The sequence below is a fragment of the Zootermopsis nevadensis genome, unplaced genomic scaffold (genome assembly GCF_977971745.1).
Source record: "Zootermopsis nevadensis isolate Lab colony 2312 unplaced genomic scaffold, Znev_1.0 Znev_ptg000028l, whole genome shotgun sequence".
Lineage (NCBI taxonomy): Eukaryota > Metazoa > Arthropoda > Insecta > Blattodea > Termopsidae > Zootermopsis > Zootermopsis nevadensis.
Window position 1 is genome coordinate 16,775,598 of NW_028259160.1, and position 27,720 is coordinate 16,803,317.

Genomic DNA, 27,720 nt, shown 5'->3' on the forward strand with positions numbered 1-27,720 from the left:
ACGAGAGCCCCTTGTTACAGAAATTGTGGGAAATGACGGCAAGAAAGCTTAGCAAAGATCCAGCCGGTGTTCGAACCGCGTACTTTTACCTACAAAGCTACTTCGCCAGATTAATATTTTTACTCAGAAAATTACAGGAATCTTGATTATTTTAAAATCTGATGGCAGGGACTAGAAACGTGAAACAATTTATTTATTTCAAATTAGCACCGTGCAAATTTAAAAACAAATGCCACATTTAAATTTATCTTGTTTCCAGCTACGCTCTGTAGAGTGTAGCACCAATATCAACGTTTGCCGCCATTAAAGGGGTTATCAGCTGAATCATCAGTTGCGTTGAAGTAGCAACCGCTCACTACTTCAATGTCGACGGAGTCAACACGATTTCTGAACGTGTTGTAGGCCGAGGCACAAATATCCAGGATGTGCTAATAATACAGGTAGGAAATAAACATTGTTATTTGCACATGAACGTGCCAGTACGTAGCTTAACAAATAGGTAAAACTCGATAAATAAATATTTACCATTTAAAGCTTAGTGGTCGATGTCTATCGCACTGATTCACAATCTATAAGTCTCGACTTTTCGTAAGCTTCGTATAATTCTCGGTGTGAATGGTGAAGTGTTGTGTTTACTTTGCGGTACGGGCCGGATTAATAAATAATAGTGCAGAGTGCAACTACGGAAGGCCCAACCAACCAAATTCCTTCGACAACTTGCCTGACAGGATAACCTCCCATCAGCAGCAACAAATCCCAGTTTGAATGGTCGAGGCTCCCGCCACGACGAAACCCCGTTAGCGTTAGCAAAATTTCCGTTCTTATATTACGACCGATTACCATTTCCAGCAATGCGTCTTGTGCGCAGGAATGGTTTCACCTAGGTAGGGACGATGCTTGCGCTTGCGCAGGCCTCTGCCCTCAGTTAGCTTCTTTGGTTGGTTGGTTGGAACTACGGAAGGAAACTCTGATCCTACACGTAAATAATTTCTTTGGTCATCACAGAAAAAGATAATTTCTTTGGACAAGAAAACTTCACGTTACAGTATCTATAACAATTCGTTTAAAATATATCTGTTAGACTTTTAGCCACTCCTGCATGAATAAATCTAGTCCGCTAATGCATGAAGTCTGTAAATGATTACAAGACGTAAGTGCTCTGGAAGAAAGGCCAACTTTAACACTGCTCCTATCTGTTGTACTCGACCTCCTTAGACCGTCCATAATCTTCGTACTTTGCCCTGGTACGAGCATCGGGAATAGGTTAGGTTCAGATCACGATAGTTTAATTAAAATTAGTTTAGTTGTGATAGGTTAAGTTAGGCTACGCTAGGCTCTGTTAAAATGCTGAATTTTTTAAAAAAAATTCTATTTTATTTAATTCTGGAAATTTTTGTGTTTTCGAAGTTTTTGAATTTTTCTTATTCTGTGAACTTTTGAAATTTTTCGATATTTTTTTTCTCTAAATTTGGAAGCTTTAAAAGTTCTTTCAATTTTGTGAACGTTCGTAAAAATTTTAAATTATGTTATATTTATCAAAAATTATGAAAATTTGTATGTTTTTTTTCTTTTAGCATTTTGAAAATTGATGTTGATAAAGTGAGAAGAGGAATAGGGCATAACAGTGAACGAAGATTACTTTCCGTTCAGCGAGTCACTGTAAAAACCACAGGTTTCGCAATGAGCCCTACAAAATTTCGACATAAGTATCCAAATTCCTTACATCAGTTTATCAAATGTGTAGCAAAACAATAATATATTGCGTGTATGACATCGTAACTTTTTATAATATACAAACATTATACTTCAGATCGTAAATACCTTCATACATAGATTTAGTGCAAAAGTTAAAGATTACAAAGAACCTTAACAAAATGAAGGAATGCAAGCTGAAACGTAGAGTATAATAAATCTCAAATATAAAAAAACTGGTATAATTCAGAACGCCTTATAGAATTAATTATTGCTCAAAAAAAAATAACACGAGTAATTTCTCAGTGCCAACAAAAACAACAAAGAATCCGAGGGCAAAACAAGGACAAAACAGGCCAGAGGTTAAATTCAGTAAAGCAAAAACTTGTAACTTTTACACAGAGGAAATTATGTCATGACAATTACAAACGTCTCACAAACACCAACACAAAAACAGGCCTCAAAACTACACTTAAATATAAATTAACTGCAGACCAATTCAAGGTCGAATGAATGTGGCAATGCGGAATAAGTAGGACGAGTAAATTAAAATGCAGCGAACACTTAAAGTGTCTTAAGTTACTAAGACCAGCACGCACTTTAAAATCTAACGCACTCTTTTATAAGAGAACTGTAAAAGAAACAAAATTCACGACGTTCAGATATGCTGGAATATTACGTGAATGCGTCAGAACCTTCGACTATTAAAGTGGGCAACCAAGGAGCCAGACGCAACCTGCGATACGAGTTGCTTAAATAAACTGACGGCGCAGGCGCCGTAAGCACGACGCCAGTTTACGTGGAAACCATGAGTCAGCAGGTAAGGAGGCGGCCGACCAGAGCATCCTGACTTCCGAGACTCGACAGAGCCCAGGCGGTTCGGGCCAGGAAACGATAAATACGGTAAGGAAACTTAAATAGTTTGCCAATGTTACTGATTATGACAGCAACTGTGCGTATACTGATGACAATAACAAACAAACTAGAATTTCATACATACACGTTTCGACTTATAATATTATAGTCATCTTCAGACTTTCATGCACTAGAGCAATATTTGTATGTGCGTGCGTGTTTGTAATGTACAATGTTATAAAGGGTGTCCCACTTAATATGGGAATTCGATGTTTATAAAGGTTGTCCCACTTAATACGGGAATTCGATGTTATAAAGGGTGTCCCACTTAATATGGGAATTCGATGTTATAAAGGGTGTCCCACTTAATATGGGAATTCGATGTTATAAAGAGTGTCCCACTTAACATAGGACCCAGAACGACAGCATACCGCAGAAGGGAGTAAACTATCGTCGAATGAGTAGGTCACAACCGTAGTAAGTGGGTTACAAATTACGCGGGACACTTCATAAACACGAGAAACCGAGGCATATTCGTCAGATAAACCAACAGAACTTATAAAAAAATAATGCATCACATTTTATGTTCACAGCGTCACCGAAACTTGTGGAAAAACAACATGGAGAACATTTCGTCTGTCCCTGATTGGCTGGATAAAGGATTCCTGGAGTCTGTAATTGGGAACGAGGTCAGTGGTTCAAATATCGTAGTAACAAAATACGACGCCCGGCCTGCAGTTCCGAAAGGGGACCATTTCTCCAGCTGTCTTCTGCGCGTCAAAGTGAAGTACTGCTTCAAAGATGTGGACCACATCGACTCCACTGGGAGCAGCAGCTTCATAGTTAAGAGCCTTCCGACGGCCAAAATCATGATTCATCTTTTGACCGAGACAGGAATATTCCAGAGAGAAACAGACGTGTATCTTCAAGCATTACCAGCGATGTACCGGCTCTCAGAACAGCTGAACGGCTCGAAGGCGCACCATCTGACATGCAGATGCATACACTCCGAACCTGACATTCTCGTCCTGGAAGACCTTCGTGTTCTCGGCTACGAAATGGCCGACCGCAGAAAAGGTCTCGACCTCTCCCACTGTCAAATGGCACTGAGATCTTTGGCACGTTTCCACGGTATGTCCGTCGCACTTCACAAGAAGGACCCAAAATCTATGAGTTCATTCAGTGAAGTTTTTTACAAAGAAAAGAATCATCCAATTATCAGCAGTTACATGGAACCAGCCATAAGGCGTCTGGCTTCTGCCATTGCAAATTGGCCCGGATATGAACGTTTCGAGGATAAGTTAAGAGACTTAGCCGAAACAAGCTTTATAAAGATAACAGAAGTTGCAAGACCCAAAGACGGATCGCTGTCCGTCTTAAACCACGGAGATTTTTGGACGAACAACATAATGTTCAGGTATTCTTCCGACCGCGACGAAGTTCTAGACGTAAAATTTGTCGATTTTCAAATTTCACGGTTCACATCGCCGGCTTTGGACCTTCAGTACTTCATGTACACAAGTCCAAATGAAGAAGTCCGCTTCGAACACACGGACGACCTCCTGAATGCCTACCACGTCGAGCTGAGAGAGACACTGCACATCCTGGGATGTTCCGATGTGGAATTTACCTTCCAGCAGCTCAGAAAAGACTTTGAGGACAAGGCAGTTTTTGGGCTTATTACGTCTTGTACTTTGCTTAACCTCATACTCGCTGACCCGGAAGACGCCGTGGATTTGGAACATCTGACGCTGGAGGACATGAGAGCTGTTGAAGACAATCCGATGGAGAATGGATTTTCGGGATCTCTCTATAGAGAAACGTTCCAAAATATTCTTCTTCATTTCGAGAGCAAAGGTTTGCTTTAAGTTTGGATAACCTCAGGCGACTCGTGACTTATTATATGCCAACTGCCCACAGACGGCGTTCGAACTTTAGCTTACAGTTCTCAGATACACGTACGAAATATATTCCTCGATTTATCAAACAAAAGCCCTGTGCCATTAGAAACACGTAAGATTATTTAAAAAAAATTAGTCAATAAATAAAAGACGTCTGAACTGCCATTCCGTTTATAAACCTGTGTATGAGATGATAATGTTGCGTCATATTGTGATAATTATAATTGTTTAATTTTAACCGTCTAACCACAATAAAATATTTTATTAAATATTAAAATATTATTATTACAATTAACATTTAATATTTAAATATTTAAAATATATTAAAATGATGCTCCTTCTATCGAAATGTTCGATTCTAATTGTAAATTTTAATATATTTTAAATATTTAAATATTGAATGTTAATTGTAGTAATAATATTTTAATATTTAATAAAATATTTTATTGTGATTAGACGGTTAAAATTAAACAACCTGTGTATGCATTCCTGACTAACATTTTAAAATAAAAAAAGAATAAAATACTCTATTTCAGTTCATATAGGTCTTCATTAACTCCGCCATCTTATAAATTCCTTCATATTTGCGTGGCAAAGATAACATCTTACGGACCACAGCTTCTTAATCTGATCTTCATGAAATTGTGTGGCTGCGTGCAGTAATTTATCTTAAATTATCGCTAATGTAAAGTAATATAAATAGCCTTGAAATCTATTCGGGAGGGAAAAGCCTTAACCTTGTTAAAAAGTGCCAGCATCTCTTTCGGTACGCTCTTGAGCCCTCGAGACCATCCCAACACTCCGACGTAGTTTGAAGTATTCTCACTAGAGTGCAGAAACGGACAGTCTCCTGTGAACCTACCTTGAATGTCGTGGGTCGAGCGTGTTCTTTACGCGCATTGATACAAAATGCAAAGGAGATTATACGATGATCATCACACCCACAAGAAGTGATTGTTACTATTTTTTTTCTGCGGGAAGAACAACAATGAACGATGCTAATAAAAAATTGTGTTTTCCACATCAACGAGCAACGAGTTAATAATGTTTAGGGAAATAATCGCTAATTCTTCTGGGAGGGACAGTCTACACCAAGAGACAAATCTTAAGACATTTCAGGAACTCACCGGCGAATACGAGTTCACTGGTGTCGTCGTGCGCCCGCCAGGGCACGGCTGGACCTTGCTGCGGGTTGCAAACCGGTCCAAATCGACTGCTGCCTCCGACTGCAGTCGATGCTGAGAGATTGCTTCCGATCAGGGTGTCTGGACGCCCGGGCCTGCGGAAGGCAACGACGGGTCTCTCCCTGAACAAAAGAAACGAGAAGAATTGACGAAATGAACCGGAATCGAAAGACTGCATTGCGCATGCGCGATCATTAATCCTTCGTAGCACACAAAAATTCATTCAAATATTACAGAATTCAGTCCGTACCGCAAATAAAACACGGAAGTCACAGTTACCAGTCGAATTAAAGGGTTTTTTGGCGATATTTCTGGTTCTCACGGCGGTTAATATCAAAAATGACGTTTCGGAGGTACTACCTCCATCATCAGGACGATCTATAGGATGTCTGGTGACATTACGTCAGTACAATAATATCTTATGTTTAATGGAAATCTGTGGAGGCGTGAGGTCCGGTGATCGCGGTGGCAAGTCTGTTGAACACCACGACCAATCCACCTGAAAGGAAACTTTAATCGGGTACCGCGTCACGTGTCGACTGGATTTCTTTTTGCGTGTGGATTAAATCGTATAAAAATTTATGGAACTTCTGAGAATCGGAGCCATTTTGAGACGTTAAAGCGTCGAGACGAAGTCAGTGGCGGTTCTACCTGGGTGATTCGGCCCCGGAATACGAGTTGGAGCTCTTGCTGGAGATGGCGGAGGCCACGCGGCTCCCGATGTGACATCGGATGCTCTTGGAGGTGGTGAAATGCGCCCGGTTGTTCCTTTCCGGTCGGAGGAGGATTATGTACATCTTCGGCAAGTACAGGAACACGAGCGTGACCGTGGCGCTGAGCGTCACGCACATGCACATCGTTATCACCTGAGGAGGGAAGAAGGCGCCATGTCAGGAGGTCCAGGGTACGAATCTCAGCCCGAAGACCGGCTATCCCGAGCTTTTCGTGGTTTTCTTCAGCCACTACTCTAGCCAAATTCTCCGAGAAGTGTTTCTCAATCCGGGGGGGGGGGGGTACTTATACAAACCTTGGAGTCGCTTCCGAAGTAGATGGGGATGAAGGCGACCCAGATGACGCACGTCGTGTACATGGCAAAGCCTATGAACTTTGCCTCGTTGAAGTTCTCCGGGACGTTCCGCGTCTTGATCGCGTAAAGGGTGCACAGCGCTATTAGAAGAAAGTCGAAAGCCAGGGGGGCGAGGACCCCCAGGGGAGTCGTGTTGCAGGCGAGCACCACGCGGTCCAGAGCAGGGAAGAGCCGAGTCGGGGCGGCAGGTTCCAGAACTAGCATCGCGACGGAGACGCCCGCCTCGACGCCGATCAGCGTACACGTGATGAACACCTGAGAAAAGTGTTCTGTCACTCACTGACGAGGGGGTGGCGAAGATGCTATATGTAAGGGAGGGAGGGGGTTGAAATGAGTTTGTCAACTACCCTATGCCCCGATAGTAAAATGACCGTCTGGAATGATGAGATAATCCAAAGCAGAAAACATCGACTCATTAAAAATTATTCGATAGCCCCTAGACCCGTTAAGAGCACAGATATTAAAAAATATTATTCCATAAGGTCAAAAATATCTTCACAGGAAATATTACCAACAAGTATATTATTAAAAAAAAAATTGCATATTGTACGGACTGTCCCAAAAAATGTATACACCAAATTAAGTTAATAAAATTAAGGAATTTTAATAAACTAGATCATTACATACGTCAGCATTGGCATTTAAATTTGGTGAATTAGCGAATATATTGTAGGCGTTCAAAATGAGCGTCGTTAAATTAGTGGAAAAAGTTGATAGAAACTGACTAACAAGATTCCGCCGATGCGTATACATTTTTTGAAACACCCTGTATATATAGACGGCAGGGGGCACGGCGAGGCACCTGGGCGGCTGCGGACATGAACCGCGGTTTCCTGGTCGGAAAGCGCTTCTTGGAGCCGGCGAGGATCCGGGCGATCCGGTTCGTCTTTGTCAACAGAGACGCGTAGATCATGGCGAAGCTGAGTCCAGGCAGCAGGCGAGACAGACTGCAAGAGAGCCAGGAAGGTTCGGCGAGGATCGGGAAGGTGGCGGCGTGGCTCAGAGTCATTCCCGCGAGAATCAGGTAGCTGAGCTCCCGCGTCGAAGCCTTGACCACCGGGGTGTCGTTGTAGCGGACGAACACGGCCCCGGCAAACGCCGTGGACAGGAACCCGAGGCACGAGACGGCGATGGAGACGATGGCCTGGCTGTCCGACCACTGGACGAACTCCGCGGCGATCTCGTCGCACGCTGTAAATGGGGAAGTCACTGAGCGACTTCACGAGACTCGGTTGTCTGAAGCTAATCAACAGATCAACTTCTTAAAACGTCCAAGGTGTTCTAACGTTTCGGCGAACACTTTAGTTGCCATCTTCATGTGAATGTTAGGAAATCCTTGGCAGTGGAGGCTGAAGTTGTTTGGGCACATGACAGGAACGTTTACAGTGGGCAGCGATCACGTGGTTCAGAAGAAAGTTCCTCATTGGACCGACCCCCCCCCCCGACAGATTTTTATATGGGTTTTCAACCTCCCAAATCAAACGGATATGCATCCTGAAGATGGCAACTGTATTTGCCTTAATGTTGGAAATACTAAAAAAAATAGACACTGATCATTCCATAAAACCGAGGTTACATTTTTATGCAGAAATAATTGAATAACTAAATACAAAAATTACTAAATTAAATGCCAACCTAACAAAAACGACGTTAAATTACCAAGTAACAAGAAACGAATCCCTTAATTAAGCGACTAACTAACCAACTTACAAACTAATCACCTCAAGGTAAAGAACAAAACCGACCTGTCTTGTTAGCGTTTGGCAGAAATCCGGTAGGGCATGGCCGACAGGTGGTATCGTCCAGGAGAAACTCGTTGATCGCACATGCGACGCAAGCCCAACAACACTTCTGTTCCTGACCCCCGGTCTGGAAGTTCTGGTGCAGAGAAAACAGAAAAAAAAAACACGTCGCTCTACAGAATGTTCATTTTAAAGCAGCACCGAGCGCCGTACAGCAGACGAAATCGTCGGTCGCTGAGCGACAGCGGTGCTGTCCCCCTCTACGAATATCTGCACTGCGACAAAACGACATCACCCTGTATTTACCTATTCCATTCTGAATCTCCGTTAATTTGAGTACACGTTATAATTCATGCTGCGACTGTATTTGCGCCAAATGGAAAGTTTTCTTGTGGGGAAACGGAGAACAAATTAATTCCAGCAAAAACATTAATTTTGATGTATTATGTGACAGAGTTAAATGTCTGCAGCTGTCAATACGACGCACGAAGCAGTCATCGCTACAAAGCACCGAAACCTCACAAACTCAAGCGTCTATAACCACGCACTGGCCATTAACGCAATCTGGTGAATGAAATATCTTGGAAAACGACCACTTGATAGACAAGAAGCAGATGCAAGGGCCATAATAACATGGGTTACGATTATGAGACATCGCTGGGTCCTGCTCGATACTGTGTCCAGTGACGTGCTCAGATTTTAACTGCGCTAAAACTTTGCGTTATATTATCGAGGTTTATAAGACGGCAAATCAGAGAGCGAATGAGTCAGTCAAAGGTCAGGTAAACATCACGAAGTCGAGTTATTTTTTTTTTCTCTGTGGTAGAAACGGAATGTTTAAACATTGTTTAGGCGAGCATCGCTTTAAAATTTTAGTTCCGAAACTACGAAGCCTTCACACAGAACAAAGAACCACTGGACTCCCCGTTCTCCGAGCTTCGCTATTAATCTGGGCGCATGAACCGAGCCACCCGAGATCAGCCGCGTCTACAAGCAGACTTGATTCCGTCTTTATTCAAGTTTTCCCAATTACTACATTTTTGCTCGTATTCAAAACTAGCCTTGTAATTAGCCAGACTTTTTCATTTTCTCCATTCAGAGATATTTGCGTCATGCTTCGTTACCGAGTGTTGCGGGTGAGTGGGTTTCTACAGAGGCTGTCCGTCTTCTTTTGTACTCGGAATATACAAGAGGGTTTAAGTTAATGGAGACTTTCGTAGCTTGTGACTCCAGTAAAACTATAATATACGAGGCCAGAAGTAGAATAGCAAAACATTCTACAAGGTGCGATCGGAAAGTTTCAAGACTGCGCGTATAAAAACCCGTACACTTATCTCAGGTATTAAATTCATCCATCACCCTCGAAGTAGTTCCCCTGGGAGTGAACACAACGATCCCAGCGCCGCTGCCAAGCCTGGAAGCATCCCTGGAAATCTTTCTTTGTCAGCCTGTCAAGCACCATCTGCGATTCTGCCTGAATCTCTTCTATCGTCTCAAATCTCCTTCCCTTTAGCTGAATTTTCATCTTTGGGAAGAGGAAGAAGTCACACGGAGCTAAGGAGGGTGCGGGATGACGGCCATGGTGTTTGAGGCCAAAAACTGCCGAACTTTGAGGGCGGTGTGCGCTGGCGCGTTGTCATGATGCGTCGCATGTGGAGTTCTTCCTTTAGAATCAGCTGACAGGTCCCATAGCCTATCCCAACAATGTCGCACAAGTCGTTGATGGTACGACGTCGATCTTCGTGAATGGCCTGCCGAATCTTCGTAACATTTTCGGGCGTTGTGCTCGAAGATGGTCGTCCAGAACGCTCGTCATCATCGACAGAGGTTCGGCCATTTTTAAAACGTGAATGCCACACAAAAGTTTGTGCACGACCCATTGCGGACTCCCCAAATGCTTGCTTTAGCATTTCATAGGTTTCCGTAGTCGTTTTGGCGAGTCTTTGGCAAAATTTGATGCACACGCCATTCCGAAATCGCAGGAGGGTCGGTGTAATGCACTACCAAAACGCCCGTAACTAAGAAACAAATGCTAATTCGATAATGCCGGCTGGCACACTGATTCACTATGAATGTAGGCCGCACCCCCTAGCGGCAGAAGCTCGTACTACATCCGGTTCGCCCTCTATTGACACAGTCTTGAAACTTTCCGATAGCACCTCGTATTTGCCTGTCCCAGATTGCTAAAAAAAAATTAAAAAATATAAAAAATTAACAAAAACTTCTCGGCTTAAGACTACTTACAGAAATGACTAAATAAGAAAGCATTGTATTCTTGCTTATTGTTATTAATATTACGAGAGTTTTATTTATGCTTTGGACATTTATAAATTACCATTTTAAAATATCCAATCAATATCGAGGAGAACGGTCTCTTCTCTTCACATACTCCAACCAAAATGTCATTACCACTTTTCATCTCGCACATGCGTACTACATGTATCACCCATCTCATCCGTCCTTTCGAAATGATTTGTAAACGTTCTAGGCCCTTCGTGGCATTTGTTTGTCGGTGAGGAGTTGTAAGTCCCCAGCCCATTCGCCAATCTGGAGGACCACCCACTGTCGGACGTTCGCGACTAATTAAATATATTCCCAATCGTAACGACCTGTTTCATCGGGATAACCCGTGGCACAAGCCCAAACTTGTGTACAATAAAAGTGACCTCACCCTGTAGAATCCGGGCTGGCAGGGCTGTGAGCAGACCGACTCCACTTTCTCCCCCGAGCGGGGCCACTGAAGTTCGTCGTCTTGCATGACCAGAGACCCGTTGTTCCAGTCCCCAATGCGGATGTAATCGTAGCTACCATTGGCCAGCTGCTGGAAGTTCATTATGTAGTACCTGGCCAAATTAACGCCTGTTATCGCTTCAGAAGTGAGGCTAAAAATCCAACTCTTTTTTGGTACTCACCTTAAAAACAAATTATCAGAACTCAGTCTTTTAATTTACATCAAACGTTTGGATATAACTTTAAATTCTCCTCTGACTGCATAAAATCTACGTTTTTCCTCAGATTCTCTGTGTAAAACGCGATTATTTACTTAAACAGCGTTAACCAGTTGATCTTTGTAATGGTGAAGTGCAGTGTTTTCTTCGCGGTACGGACTGGATTCTTTGTAATGGTGAAGTGCAGTGTTTTCTTCGCGGTACGGACTGGATTCTTTGTAATGGTGAAATGCAGTGTTTTCTTCGCGGTACGGACTGAATTCTTTGTAATGGTGAAGTGCAGTGTTTTCTTCGCGGTACGGACTGGATTCTTTGTAATGGTGAAGTGCAGTGTTTTCTTCGCGGTACGGACTGGATTCTTTGTAATGGTGAAGTGCAGTGTTTTCTTCGCGGTACGGACTGGATTCTTTGTAATGGTGAAGTGCAGTGTTTTCTTCGCGGTACGGACTGGATTCTTAAATATTATTTACGTACTTCGCGCTTTATACCATGGAAAGAGAAGATGTCTACAATTTATTTGCAACTGGGCAGTGTCTACTAATTTCAAATGCGAAGGTACAGAACACTGTCATTTTCTGGCGCACGGACGAATTATTTTAGACTTAGATAAGAATGGCAGGGTTCCGTACGTACCTACCTGCCAGGAGGATCCCCTTTCCTGTCAAATTCCACCAATTCCTCCTCTTCTCCATACGTGAACGTTACATTCAGTAAGTAGCTCTGAGGATAAATCAAAGAGGATCGTAGTTCAGTGCAGTTTTAGCAGAAATTTAGATAAGCGATACGTGATTGAAATAATCCACGGTAAGTGAACGCGCTTACCTTAAAGAGTGACCCGTTAAATGGGAAGAGATCTGAGCAGAGTCCCACAGCATCTCTGCCACACACATCTTGGTGCATGTGATGCAGACCGAAGGCCATCGTATAGATTGCCTTTATAATGAAGGACAATTTGGGATCGGCTTTGTATTTGTCACTCAACTTCTCTCTGCCTGTTTTCAACAAATAAAATATCTGAGTTTTGAGGGTTTCACTACGAAACCATGGTTTCTACCGTCATGTCTACACGGCGCCAAAACCCATATCAACATTATAATCATCACCAAACGAAATATCAGTTAAATTTAAACATAAAGTACTAATGATGATAAGTAAAAATGGCTTAAGTCAAACGTAATTTGAATTAAGATAGTTGTAACAAATAATATACCTTCTCAAATAGTTTCATTACCGTACGGGTCATACCACACGCTATTTTCATACATAAATCAGTAATTCCGTCCTCAGGTGCCACGTCGGGCGCAAATTCATAGAATTTATGTAAGAATTATTTTAAATTCGGGATACGAACCGAATCTCTCGATTGCGAAGCTGAGAACTTCCTGTAGGTCTCTTGACTTGGGTTCTCCTGCAGGATTAAACCAGCCCAGGATAAAAGTTTAGTGACGGCAACGGGCATTTGGTATCCGTGAAAACATTTCTTGACATTCCAGACTTCCATAAACAATGCTCTGGCAAATCCGAAGCATGTTCTGCGCATGTGCGGTGTTCGATTCGCAACCCCGCCGAGCGCCAATTAAATAACTCTGTCCGTCCGTACGCATTAACAGCTCGAGAACGGCTGATCGGATTTCCACGAAACTTCGCATTTGCCTGTTTTACTAAACGCACTCAACACGTTATACTCAAAATTAAATTCTACCAGAAATATTCGACACTTCACATGAAGACCTCCTTTTTCCTCCGGGGAATCGCAAGTCTCGCTGGCTCAATCGATTTAATGAGACTAAACACTGTTCCTTACCTGTGCACCTCGGTTTCTTCCCTGCTGATTCGCCAGTCTTCTCAGAGATGGAGCTGCTGTCGTAATGGCCGCCATTAATGCTACAGTTGAAGCGTTGCTGCCAAAATTCGTGAAACCACGGATTCCGGCTGTTGGTGTAGGGGTTCAGGCTGAAGTAATAGTCGTCGAAATCCGTGACGTTGGGAGAATGGATGCGAATGGATATGCTTCCACGCGCCTGGCTCTCGAATCCGTCAGTAACATCACTGCGGTCCGCCCAGCCATCGCTGTGAAAACAAAATGAATAGTCCGACCACTCACTCTCATCTCCATCTTACGCTCAATGCCTGGTGCTTTGGCGCAGGAAATATTTTTGCTGAATACATCAAACAAACTTCGTCGATACTTCACAGACAAAATAAACAGGTAAAAACAACGCGACTCCAAGTCGAAAGAAGTTGGTTTCCGCTGTTGCCAGTTACGACGGCAGCCACCGGAAGTGAGGAGCGCTGTTGCTGCTAGAATCGACTATTGGAAATCGATTTATAGTTTAATGTTAATTTTAAAACTTCAAAACAGACAGCACGCGGTTCTCAGCAAGGACAGCCGGTGCACCAACTATAGATCCCTTTTAAGCTGCTTTGTCTTTAAATTATTTTCCTACCGCAGTTGAAAACCGTCGTTACTTCTCGAGTCGTTCTGGAAATCACAGTAATCTCAAGGTCAAATTAACTTACTCCTACAATTGACGAGAAATCGGGCGCAAGGAATAAAAACGGGGACAGAGAAGTAGGAAACCTGAAGACGGAGGCAGTATGTTGCTCCGAAACATTCGTATCTAACCTGGAAGACCACATGAGATTACAAAATCCACGGAACTTCGTATTTCACAACCCTCATGTGTTATTTTCGTTTCCATGGTAACGTGCAGTGTCGTTATTTCAACTGTTTACATAAGTCGGAACAGTAAATTAATTCAGATCATAATTTCCAGAGATTTCAAACGACTTTTCTCGTGTGTAACATGGAACGTGTTAACACGTCTGGCTGTTACCCATCACTCCCTATTTACATTCCGGGCATTGTCAATCAATCGTGAACAGAGGGGCGGTGTCCTCGCGTATTACTAAAGCCTGAAAGCCAATAATTAGCCGGTCCCCCTAGAGAATCTCACACCGGCTACCTAGATGGCAGCTACTCTCCGTCAGAGCTTCAATAAGTGATGCAGAGAATTTCAGGACCAGCGAAGCTGAAATTAACTTTCGACTTTGTTAATTAGTTTACTACTAAAGATTAGACGTCACTACAATTAACCTATTGGAAAGATATTAGTGCACACCGTTAATAAAATACATCTTGCCTATAAAATGTTTACAAAATACAATCTTATTCGAGTTTCGAGGATGGAATTGTTGTTATTTTGGGTTATGACGCCGTGTGGTCTCTCACACACGGCGTCAAAACCCACAAGAACATCTTAAATACAACCCATTAACATTTCCACACTGATTTTTTGTTTAAATTCAATCTGTTAACGTGTTTCGGAAGAAACGTTCTTTTGTTTCGTCAAAATTTACAAACAGTTGACTTAACTTTTCAGAGATGGCGTTGACGTCTCTTTAAAAGTTTATCAAACAAAAATTAAATTCAATCCATAATGTCATGTTACTAACATATCAACTGGTATACGTACATCTCTGTCGTATTTGTGATAACAGATAAAAAAAAACATGTTTCACGTAACTCGATACATTAATTATCGATATCGGTTTCAAATGCCCACGTGTCACCGCTGTACAGTATACGAAGATACAAATTTCATGGCTCTAAACAAATGAAACTATTATCGCACCCACGTCAGAAGTTTGCACAGCCACACAGCTCACACAATGCCCTTATTTCCTTGTGTACTGCAAATGAAACACAGCTCAGACTGGGTTTTTTTCTAACCACTTCAAAACAACTCGACAATTTCTTTCTTATCTTATGTACTCAAAAGCACTGAAGATCGCCACTTTCCTCGTTTGTCAAATTTACGAACCCACGTAAAACACGTAACAAACGGCTTGAGAGATTTTCGTATCTTTTTCTGGTGTTCCAAGAGGTTTTTCACCTTCGTGTCTCGTCGTTTGCAACAGAATTCAAAACACCAAAGCCGGAAAGGTCATTATGCAGATATTTCTGTTCAGCATCAAAGATCACAGCTCGTGCATCGGGCCTAACTAACTAACTAACTAACTAATGGAATTCGATGTTTCCACGACGTTGAAGATAATCGACGCTGGTCTTCTGAGCTGTAACGCCGCGGGGACAGGTAGGTAGATACCAACATCTGAGGGGAACATACTGTCTCGAGCTTCAGCAATTCAACCCTGAGGATGGAGGCAGTCAATGACCTCACTTGAGAAAGAAAAAGCACCCACCTTCCGAGGAACAGGAAGCGACCGGTGAGGTTGAGTCGCTTCGTGGCCGCCAGCAGGCCTCGAACCGTCATCCCCTCGCAGAAGCAAACGACAACTCGCGCGTTCTGATCCTCGTCCAACTTTCGGATCACCCTGTCGAACACCTCATCCTCCGCGTTGCTAAGTACAGAGTCTTCCTTCGCGATGCAGACGTTCAGCTTCTCTGCCAACTCCCGGAAAGCTTGGATCCCACTCTGACCGTAGTTTTCTGCAGCAATAAATCCAACAGGCTGAAAAAACTGTGCACTTGGAAACGTCCGAAATGAACTATCAGTCGCTATTTACATACAAAAGTAAATCTGTCTCGCTACACGCCACGTGGGCGCTTGGGGGAAGAGCGGTATAGCACCTACTCATTCTTAATCTCGGCACTAGATGGGGTGAGCGGTCAGCGTCACGACCCGGCCACTGTTTAAGTACCCCGGTACCCAGTGCACGTCTGTAAGCACAGGCTACAGGAAATATTCTCTCTGCCTCTGTCGGGGATCGAACACCGGTCGTCTAGTCACTATACTGACTTCGTTACCGCGGCTAATACAGGTTTTTTCCAGAATTCTATTATGAAACAGCGTGGAGATTCTTGTATTCTGAAGTACAAATAAAAACCTTGAATAGGAAATTCATACGGAGGGACATATAAGAAGTGTCTTAGTTCGAATGTTACAAGCGAACACCTTTCATTCAGAATGGTAATCCGGCATGATTTCGGGCGTATTTCGGTTTACTACGGGAAAACTTTTGTACAAGGCATAAGCGGGTTTAAAGGATATTGTTCTAGCTCAAGGACCTTTCCTAGGGGTCTTGATAAACTATAAAAGAAGACACATTACAGCGGATAACGGAAATTTGGTATTGGACGGCGTTACTAAACTTGGTGTCGTGTGGTGTTAAAAGTTTTTGTACCGAAAGATATTCCCGTGTAGCTTATAGAGGGGCGGTTATCGGAAAACTAAATTTATTTACGGCCCAATGATTTACTTGTGAGTCTCAAAATGTGTTGAAAAAAGTCTTCTAAAGTTCCTGTGAGAATAAAGAACAACACGAAAATACACATGACAAAATTACCATTAAAATCTAAAAGGAAGGTCGTATGATATTTAAGGATTCAGCCCGTACCGCGAAGAAAACACTACACTTCACCATTACAAAAGATCAACTGGTTAACGCTGTTTAAGTTTTAATTAACTTCGAGTCCTGTACACAGCCGAAGATCGTCTAAATATTAAAGAATTCAGTCCGTACCGCGAAGAAAACACTACACTTCACCATTACAGAGATTAATTTGTTAACGCTGTTTAAGGAAATAATCGCTGTTTACATTGAGAATCATAGTTCGTCTGATTAATATTTAAGAATTCAGACCGTACCGCGTAGAAAACACCGCACTTCACCATTACAAAGATCAACTGGTTAACGCTGTTTAAGGAAATGATCGCTGTTTAAACTGAGAATCAAACTAAATACATAAACACAAATATAATCTTTCGTAATTCTTAAAGCAGATGGTACATATAGTTACCGCTGGGCTTTAAAGAGATCTCATAAAACTGAACAATTAAACAATTTATGATTTATTAATTATGCACACAAAAGAGTAATCTTAGTTTCGTTTAATTATTTTCATGGAGTTTATAAGCTCGGTACACACCCAAACTATAAATTCTGCGTGTCTACACGAGGCTAATTTAAGAGATGATTTCGTGTGTAATTAGTATAAAGATACTGGAATGGGTGACAAACATAAATCTACCGGACTACCAGTGAACTGAAACAGGGCATAGATGGGAGGATAATATTAAAATGGGATTTTAGGGAAACAGGGTTTTAAGGTATTGATTGCATCCACGGGTTTCTGTGAACACGGTTATGAACCGCCGGTTTCCATAAAAGGCGAGGCATTAGTAGAATTATTATCCCAAGGACTCTGCTCCGTGAAGTTAGTTGATTAGTCAGTCGGAGGATGGATGTTATAACTAAATTTCTTTCTATGTAAATGACGGGGGAAGGACTTATTCGTTTACATAATAGAGGAGCTCGTTATAATGAACCACAGATGCGAGATGTTCATTCTGAAATTCACGGAGGCTTGCGTCATTAGGTCGGCCCTACATGTTGGCGCGGATGAAGTGTTATGAGCAAGATCCAATCCTGCTCCTGGAATTTCTTCCAAGTGGAATCAATCAATCATGACACGAGCGAAGGAGGAGGCTTCCTCGCAGAGAAATTATAACTACTCAATTTAACGGCGTTTCCGGAGGGTTAAACTCTCTTTTAAGGCGAACAGTCTGTTCATGCAGATTAGAAATTTTTTTAAAAAAAAAGAATCTGAAACACACAACAATTTTATTTACACAAAGAATGGCAGAAAATGTAACAAATTCTTAATAACATTACCAGGCTAGAAAATAAATGGCACTCTCTTTGCTTTGAAGGAGATAAAAATAAGTTTTACTCGACTATCCCCCGAAACGTCGGATAAACACCTTCAAGACGACCCGGTGTTTCAACCCAGAAGACCAACGTCATCTTCAGAGCTGTGATAAGCATAAATATGAGGGAAAATATTGATTTTGATGGGGCGTGAAGTCTTTTGAGGAAAATTTAACATAAGATGGGCTACGAATTGAGCAAATTAAATCCTGGTGGAACACAAATATATTATTTATTGGTGGGTTATTCAATGACACCGATAATAACTCTGCCTACATAGCGTCAAATTATACAATAATTAATTGGAAAGAATGTGAAAGGAAGTGTTCGTGACACAATTTAAGGCAAATAATCCAATAATTTATTTACCGTCTATACACAAACTTAAAAATGTTGTTAAAATTACTTAAAATTTATAACATTTTTTTCATTAGATACTAGATCTTGTTACATTTTATATTGACGACATGTTTCGATGTGTATTACACCATCATCAGGTCTATCAATTTTAAAAACTGTTTTAAAAACTGTTGCACATCTTGCTTTGCGTATATTGATTTGTTTGATTTTTAAGTCTCTTCCTTTAAAATCAAACAAATCAATATACGCAAAGCAAGATGTGCAACAGTTTTTAAAACAGTTTTTAAAATTGATAGACCTGATGATGGTGTAATACACATCGAAACATGTCGTCAATATAAAATGTAACAAGATCTAGTATCTAATGAAAAAATGTTATAAATTTTAAGTAATTTTAACAACATTTTTAAGTTTGTATATAGACGGTAAATAAATTATTGTATTAATAAACACAAACATGACGCAATTAAGATAAAAAAAAAGCAAATAATCCAGTATCATAGCACACGGAATTATTAAATAAAATTTAAATATCTGTTAAACAAGACTATGGTGTTAATCCACTATAGATTTTGTAAATGTGAAGAAATTTCTCTTGGTGGCTACATCAGACCGTGGCTGTTCATTCTGTTGAAAAGTCATTTCACCGGGTCACATGTGAGTCCTCCGTCACTTAGGACGACAAAGAAACGTTGAAGCAAGTTTCTTCCTTGCATTGTTGACAAATTAGCGCGCGTATTAATTACGCGCTATGAATAGAGATGTGTCTCGGCCCGGTTGTTATAGCCTGTTTATTTCCAAATCCACTTGGTCACGTACGTGATCCGTCTATAACAATTACTAGTCCTTCGGGTCTCGAAGTATTTATGGAAAAACAGTGAAAGATTATTATTATATTATTATTATTATTATTTAGTGTTCTGTCTGATGACAGGTCCATATGAACAGGATCCTTCCATCCTTTTCTCGGACTGGGACCTGTTCATATACGTTCTTGGCAGATGATCCAGAAGTTGTTTGCCATTGCCTTCTTCTGTGTGTGACTGGAGTAATTGTTGGGATGCCACGGAGGAAAACTCCGTGTTGCCTAGACCACGGCCTTGCCCAACACAAATTATAAATTCGGGCACCGCCGGGAATCGAACCCGATTACGAACAGTTAAATCCAACATCCATGCTCTTTATAAATTCTAAAATACGCGACGCGATAAGAAATAGATTGTTGTGGCCGGTACACTCATTGCCTTGCGTAACTCAACAATGTACATGAATATCCAGTCAAAGGAATTTTAAATTATTCGTAATTCACGCTCTTGGTGAATCGATTACTCAGAATCTAAACTTCTTACACCGCAAATAAAGTTTGTTGGAGTTTGAGGGAGGGGAGGATGTGGTTGGATCCCGGATTGTTCACCATTCAGCGAAATTTAGATTGTTACATCTACTACCACCCTCAAAACTACTTACGTTCCGGATCTGTGACGCCAAAGCCCCTATGATACACCTGCATAGCCACTGAGAACGTGAAACTGCGTGTTCGTAAAACGGGAAATAATCTCCGATGCTTAACGGTCACGCTCCTTGCAAGTTTGAAAGCAAAGCACTAAAATTTTACAAAGAAACTGCCTTAAGTCATACACTGAACTGCATCGCCACATTATTCATAATATAATACTAAGTAACTGGTGTTAGAACCCAAACGTTCAGCTCATTTTACGATCTTAAGATAGTTTCAACCTCCTCCTATTTCCACAACCAATTTCCCCTAGATCTAGCTTAATTTACCATATCTTTACAGGTCTTAAAATGACCGTAATATTTAAGTTTCCCTACCAAACTTTTGTGTACATTTCTCCCTTTACTACGTGACTAAAAATTCAGTCTTAAATTTCCAGATCTACGCTTTGCCTTACTCGGTGTTATCCAATCTCGTATGTTGGCAGTTATCAAACACTTTAAATTTTTAAAACATGACTGCACTATTTTTCCTGCTCTCATGTAATATACAACATTCTGATGAAATAACAGAACATAACATTTTCGTATTAAGTTTCTCTCCGTGATGAATCAGTTTCCTGTGCACATGGAAATATCTCATAAGCCTGATTTCCCTTGGCTTCCTCCTCGCTCTTCAACTACACTTTACGATTTGTAGGAATACACTCGGATAATATTAAAATGGATCACAGAGAATTTGTTTTGAGGGTTGATAGAATAGATTCGTGTGACTCTAATAAGGAATAAAGACAGGGTTTTGTGAACACGGTAATAAACCTTAAGGTTACATAATCTGCGTGGCATTTGACAGGCTAAACATGCTATTAGCTTCTCAGCAATGACTCTGCTTTAATACTGAAGCCAATGAAATATTTTCAGTTAATTTTCCCGAGCGAAGGAAGAATGAGAGAACTTGTCATAATATACGCGGTTGTTGCAAATTAGTTCGATGTTTACGTTTCACAGACGACGAAGTAAAACAATTTGTTCCTCTGATGCAATTGTTTCTACTTGATATTTTGAATTACACGGTGAAACCTCAAAATCAGAGCTTGACGAGCTTCGGTTGACCGCCTCAAACAATTTCTCAAACGGGAGTTCCGAGATTTGAAGTCACCTTCCTAATCCCCACTCCTCACCCAATATTAAAAATTCCCAAATCGAGGAGGAGACCTGAGATTAGAAATGCATAAAAAATTTTATGGGGGAAATATGAAGCGACTCTGGGAGATGCAGGTATATACAGTGGGATAATATTAAAATTGATATTAAATAAACATGATGTCAGCGTGTTTATGAATCCGGTTCAGGAAAAGTTCCAGTGCGAAAACGGGAATGAACATTAAATTCTGGGAATTTTTTGATTACCTGATCGATTATCAGAGCCACAAAGAAAGACTAAAATATCGCGATGTTTCTGATTACGTATTTTCTACATATAAATAAATAAATCACGGTGGTCTAGCGGTTAGAACGCTGGCCTTGTAATCCTGGGGTCTCGGGTTCGATTCCCGGCGGTGCCCGAATTTATAACTTGTGTTGGGCAAGGCCGTGGTCTAGGCAACACGGAGTTTTCCTCCGTGGCATCCCAACAATTACTCCATTCACACACAATAGAAGGCAATGGCAAACCACTTTGGATCATCTGCCAAGAACGTACATGAACAGGTCCCAGTCCGAGAGAAGGATGGAAGGATCCTGTTCATATGGACCTGTCGTCAGACAGAACACTAAATAATAATAATAAATAAATAAATAGTTCGCAAATAGTAACCTAACCACCACACGGGGAAAAAAATTCCACACGATTTTCTATTGGCTGAATTTATGAACAGTATTCTTTATTTTTTTACATTTGTTCTCTGTAACAAATGGAAGTGAGTCCAGTTTTTTTTAATCTCGTCGACTAAAAATGATGAAAAGTACCATTTGTCAATAAATCTTTGATCTTCAATAAGGCCAACAGGTTATATAATACCTAACCCATTGATTTATAATCCAGCACATTTGTTAACAATTCTATCCATGACCTTTTCCCCCATTCCCTGACTGAAATGATTAAATTCCCTTCGAACAGAGATCAATGTTTTTTTTCCCTCCAATGGCGAAGGTTAAATTGATAATTCAATGCGATAGTAATAGTCAAAATATTATTTGAACAGTCGTATTATGATCTATAAAAGAGAACAGCCTAACGAGAATGGATCTATATTTAAAATGAGTCGTAGATCCATTAAATACCAACTGTCACACGCCTTACTAATTCAAGTTAAATAAGCAATGTCTTAATCAAACTTTACTCAATTGTAAAGCGTGTATAAAGGAAATATTTAGAATAAAGCCGATATATAAACTTCCTTTCCGTATAGACGTATTTACGTCAAATTCTCCGGAACCGTGGTTCCACTGACAACCTTTTTACGTCACGTATAATTCTCATAGCTCATCAGAAATCGTTATGACTTCACTCGTTCGAGTGACATCGAACACCATTCGCTCTCTGAATGCACAGATATACATAAACTAGCCCAATTTAGTCTATCACAACATCAACAATGATTCATTTTCAGCTTTGGTACTGTTTAACAATCGTGTTTATATTCTGTGCTTTTAAATATTTATACCGACTAGACGACATGGAAATGTTAACACAACAATGGATTCCATTCCGTTAAAAGAGATTTCTGAAGAAAGTTTTACTTCGTGTCTCCTCGCAATAAAACACAGCTCCAGCGAGCATTATTACCAGATCCTACATGACCCGAAATATCAGTTCACGCTTCTTACCAAACATTTTGAGGCCCTGACACTAGATCTACAAGACGTCCCAAAAATATGTATACACATTTTCAATAAATCAAATACAGATATTTTAATAACCAAACCATTACATACGTCAACACTGACACCTCGTCAATTAGCGAATCTACAGCAGGTGTTCAAAATGACCACCGTCAGTTTATTCCGTAAAAGCAAACACACGGAGATAGATAACACGTTTAATATTCCATACCATCACGTGTTTCAATCTTTTGGGACACCATTTATACTAAACAGCAGTTGATCCACATTAAACGTGTTTCCTTACGTTACCCCTCCCACCCCTCTGGTCGCCCCGACTACCGTCCAGTCGACACTGCGCTCGTCGTGTTAAGACACATTCGAATATGAAGCCCCCAGGAAACCTCTGAATCCACTCCATTTTGGTCAATGCTCAAGGGAAACTTAAGAGCACTCCACCTCCTCTCAAGGGTCTGTACCTTTCCTTCTTTGGGTCTTGCGGTCCATTTGCACGGGTACCAACTCTGACCTCGTAAAGTTTAATACCTGAGCTCACTGGCTTTTAGTAACAACAAACTTTTTACTTTTTAAGACGTACTAAGCCCTCATTACATGTGTAAAGTCGATGTTTATTTTCTGGGCTGTAGCTGTAAGCCGAGTGTCACTTCAGGAAGTCGGTTGCCTTTTAACTCCTGAGCCACGAAGTCCATTGTTAGCGATTCACGGTATTAACACGATATACGCGGGACTAATTCGATTGTTTATAAATTCATTCAATTACATTTACAGTTTATTGTTGTCATCTGGCGTTCGAAATGGACGGATGTTTGAGTTTGTTTTGTGACCATTGGGTAATAAATATTTCTCAGTCACAAACGCAGCCCGAACTTAGGTGAACTACACGACTTGGGGGGGCCGGGGGGGTTTCTGTATTTTATAAATTCAGGCGACATGTTTCAGGGGCAACGTGATGTGGAATTCCTATCTGACGCCACATCGTCTCCAACACAAAAACGTGTTCACGAAAAAAGTGTCGAAGCAAAAGGCAAAGGGGAGTAGTGACATCTGCGGATGATTGATGAACTAACAGACCCAAAGGAGACAGAAAATATGGCGGTACTATCGGGAGCCCAGGAAATCTGTTCGTATATATTCTACATTATTTCTCCTTGGCACCGTGCATTTTAGAGGCATACCTAGCCACGGTTGTCTAGCGGTTAGAACGCTGGCCTTGTAATCCTGGGGTCTCGGGTTCGATTCCCGGCGGTGCCCGAATTTATAACTTGTGTTGGGAAAGGCCGTGGTCTAGGCAACACGGAGTTTTCCTCCGTGGCATCCCAACAATGACTCCATTCACACACAGAAGAAGGCAATGGCAAGCCTCTTCTGGATCATCTGCCAAGAACGAATATGAACAGGTCCCAGTCCGAGAAAAGGATGGAAGGATCCTGTTCATATGGACCTGTCGTCAGAGAGAACACTAAATAAATAATGAATAAATAAAATAAATAAAATGCCTATATATATGTGGCAGAAATGTACCAAGAATGACAAAATTTTTGTAATTTGAATATCACCTTTGATTTTTAACTTCGCTTTAGAGAACGCAATTATAAAATTTCCTTTAAAATACGGATGGACTACAAATTGACTGAACATATTTTGTTTACCAAGTTAAACCATTAACATGACAAGAAACAGCTCCTAAACTGTATTAGAAACATATGATGTTTGTCTACAGTTAACCACAGGAAATACTAAGTACACGCTCTGACAATCCTTGAATTTATCAGAAAATAGCTTATAAACCGCAAAATTATAGTAATAAATGAATTGGAAAGCACGTGGGAGGAAGTGGTCGTGGATAATCTGATGTACTGTACCGGGAATTGCCTGGAGGGAGAAACCCGGTCAGGACATCGGATACTTGTGGCAAGGTTTGAACCCGTGACCTCTCGAAAACGAAGCACTCAGTGTTTGACTCTAATTTGTCGTAGATATTCGACTGAATTTACCAGGGTACAAACTCGCGACCTGGTATTTATGTGAACGGCTATAGAATGGAGTGTTTAAATTTTGGACACGGCTGAGTTACTGAGATACTCACTTCGAGCCAAACACTCCTTGACGAGATAATTTCCCAGCCTTTTTTTTTAAAAAAAAAGTTTTCGGAGTAAAATAAGAATATGAAAAGCATATTTACGTTCTGCATACATTCACACTTAAAGCAGTTAGAAACAATTCATGTTTTCTCTAAAACTCTGAAAACTTGTTAAAACCCGAGGCAGTTCCGCTGCCATGGCAACCGTGCGGAAAGACAGACACAAAACAGAGACCGAAGGCTCATAAATGAAATTTACACACAGGATGATAGAGAAGAGAATATGTGAGGTGATGAATTTTAGAAAGTCTCAGAAAGCGAGATCGCGCAAAGATCAAATTTCTTTGTTTTCACGGATCTTTTGATCTCGTACGAGGAGAAGTTTTTGGGGAAAAAAAAGTTTTGGTGCCCAGGATCGCTGAAATGATTCGATCTACATGACGAGACGAGGAAATTTCTTAAACTTTATCGCGTGATCCACGCTGGATTACGTGATATTTGTTTCCAGTTCATGACGGACTAAATCAAAGAGACAGATAGATGGCGGATTAATCTGGATCGTGTCTAATCGAGGGCTTTTCTGTTAGCGTTGTTAATATTTTGGGTTCTTTAACCACGATACATTCATTTCTGTGCATTATTTACATTAGTAAACATTACGACAACATAAAAGCTCCCCGTCTTCAAAGCTTCGGACAGCAGCCATAATTTTAATTACTGATAAACAAAATGGCACATGTGAGCTGAATTCATCACTCACTGCTATCAAAAGCGAACAGTTACTTCTACCGGTATCCGATTATGGTGATCCAGCAGCCCAAATGCACACAGCAGACGAGAAATCGCTGATGTGGAAAAGCTACGTAATTAATCGATACTCCTGCTCCCTTGTGGCGATCACTGACAGAGGAACAATCTAATTGCTAGGATACAATTGGAATTTGGGGACATGTTTATACGCTGGAGGTTAACAGACAGCGTTGTAATATATAGCGATGTAAATTATTTTAACAACGGACTGGGATAGCAATATCCACCTGCCCGATTAAAACGCTGCCCGAAATCCTAATAATAACAGATATATTATGATTATTATTGATGATTTAACTGTGAGCATTCGGGTATGGATGGGTGGATACTTTATGTACCTGGACTCACTCAAAGAGTCTATCAAAATTTCCTAATCCTCTAATAAATCAACCTTTGTAAACTATTTATGGTACAGATTTAACAACGCAAACCACCTACTTGAACGCTAAATAACTTCGCATTTGTCTACATGTATTATATTGATGGGTTCTGTTTGTGTGATATGTACGTCGTATGGGATTTACGATAAATGCAGACACAAATTTATGACAAAAAAAACTAAAAAAAGGGGGGGGGGAAAGAACGAATGTGAGACGTAGAGACACGTGAACGAAAAAAGATAATATTAAAATTGAGCTTAGCAAAACAGGGCGTGTGAGTAACTACGGACTCGATTAAACTGGCTCAAGATAGAATAAAGTGGCGAGCTTCGGTTTTAAAACAATGCCTGTAATTCCTTGACGAGATGAGCAACTGTAATCTTCTCAAAAAGAACTCCCTTCCTTGCAGTTACATGGTATGAAAGCAGTTGATTAAGTATATAAACACCACGCTGGGGATTGCCCACTGTCCGGGGTGTATCTGATACACACGACGTTTCGGGAGATGGCTGTAGCCTACTCATACGGTCCAATGCTTAGTTTACTAGCATAATATTCGAAACGTCCCTGGTCTGATCCAGACAGATGTCAGTGACAGTACAGAAGAAACTGTCATGGCAAGTAATCACCTGAAGATGGGAGTAGAGTCAACTCCCGAAACGTCATATATATCAAGTATACGTCACGTAACAATTTCCGACGTATATTTTCTGTACTGGTTTGTTAGTCTGCCAGGTGGACGACCGGGAAACTGTGGTACGCTGTTCCGCCACTGATACGAAGCCAACCCCTAACCTCTCGAGGCACGAACTGTAGGTGATGTATCACCTGGAGAAAGTAACTATCACCTATGTCGGATTCCGTGTAATCCACGGCCTTGTTAGAAATTTATCTCACCTGCGGCGAATGAGACAGTTTCCGTATGGGATTTGCATAATGCCGTAAGATTTCACGGTCTTTGTGCGCATGCTCCATTAAATCCTCCGGTTATCTGGTCTAGTTCTGATGGATTCGCCTCCCATGAGACTGAGCGAAACTTCGTTTACCTTTACAGCTTGACTTATAAACTGTTTTCGATTTTAATATCCTGAAGTATTCAAGAGCGGTGGAAATGTAAAATAAGATTTTCTCTCTGAGATGAAGCGTCCATCATTTGTCCTGATGTTCATTTGTTCCAGACATAAACCTAATTTCGTCAAAACCAATTATTAAAAGAAATGACGTAATTATATTTACATTTTGCATCACGAAATAAAGATTATTAAAAACTGTTGCAAATTAAATTTAAAGGTTTTATACACAGTAAGATTTTTCCACGATCAGGCATTTTTAAAATTCTGTTCAACTGTTCAATTTTTTTAAAATAAGGAGACAGAAAACCGATAAAAATTACCCAGAATATTTTTCAGTGACTTTCCACAATAAAATTAATAATATAAAGCGTTTTAAAATTGATTCTAAATCCGATTTCAATAAGCGAACAATTTTATTAAGTGCATAAATAAATTAACACAAGACATTGCACGTCACATTATCTGGAGATGGCAATAAACAGGCGAAACATTTCCGGATATAAATAAAAAAAGTTATCTGATTGTATTTTTCGATAATTTGTCCATTACCACGATTTATTCCAGGGTATAACACGATGTCTGTCTCTCCCGATAGCCCCTTAATATTAGACTGCTTTTTATACATAATTCTTCT

General features: G+C 40.8%; 2 protein-coding genes across 5 annotated transcripts in view; one reads left to right on the top strand and one right to left on the bottom strand.

The window, feature by feature from the left end:
• LOC110826731 (metabotropic glutamate receptor 1) overlaps nt 1–27,720 on the bottom strand; it is a 65,254-nt gene that overhangs the window by 16,695 nt on the left and 20,839 nt on the right. For all 3 annotated transcript variants that reach the window (XR_002542130.2, XM_022057645.2, XM_022057647.2), the window contains 10 exons: nt 15,616–15,862; nt 13,214–13,479; nt 12,232–12,401; nt 12,047–12,129; nt 11,133–11,304; nt 8,465–8,597; nt 7,522–7,910; nt 6,660–6,974; nt 6,284–6,498; nt 5,576–5,754 (listed from right to left, as the gene is read on the bottom strand). Coding sequence is in view for 2 of the 3 variants with exons in the window: in XM_022057645.2 (XP_021913337.1) it covers nt 5,576–5,754; nt 6,284–6,498; nt 6,660–6,974; nt 7,522–7,910; nt 8,465–8,597; nt 11,133–11,304; nt 12,047–12,129; nt 12,232–12,401; nt 13,214–13,479; nt 15,616–15,862 (2,169 nt within the window). In the remaining variant the exon portion in view is untranslated. The remainder of the gene's footprint in view (nt 1–5,575; nt 5,755–6,283; nt 6,499–6,659; nt 6,975–7,521; nt 7,911–8,464; nt 8,598–11,132; nt 11,305–12,046; nt 12,130–12,231; nt 12,402–13,213; nt 13,480–15,615; nt 15,863–27,720) is intronic.
• On the top strand, nt 292–4,613 carry LOC110826734 (uncharacterized). 2 transcript variants are annotated; one of them, XM_022057653.2, is made up of 3 exons: nt 292–440; nt 1,575–2,595; nt 3,141–4,613. In XM_022057653.2, exon 3 carries the CDS (start codon nt 3,168–3,170, stop codon nt 4,413–4,415), a length of 1,248 nt encoding a protein of 415 aa, XP_021913345.1. In that variant the 5' UTR covers nt 292–440; nt 1,575–2,595; nt 3,141–3,167; the 3' UTR covers nt 4,416–4,613. The 2 variants fall into 2 exon arrangements, with proteins under 2 accessions (XP_021913345.1, XP_021913346.1); XM_022057654.2 differs by lacking the exon at nt 1,575–2,595 and having other exon boundaries at nt 295–440.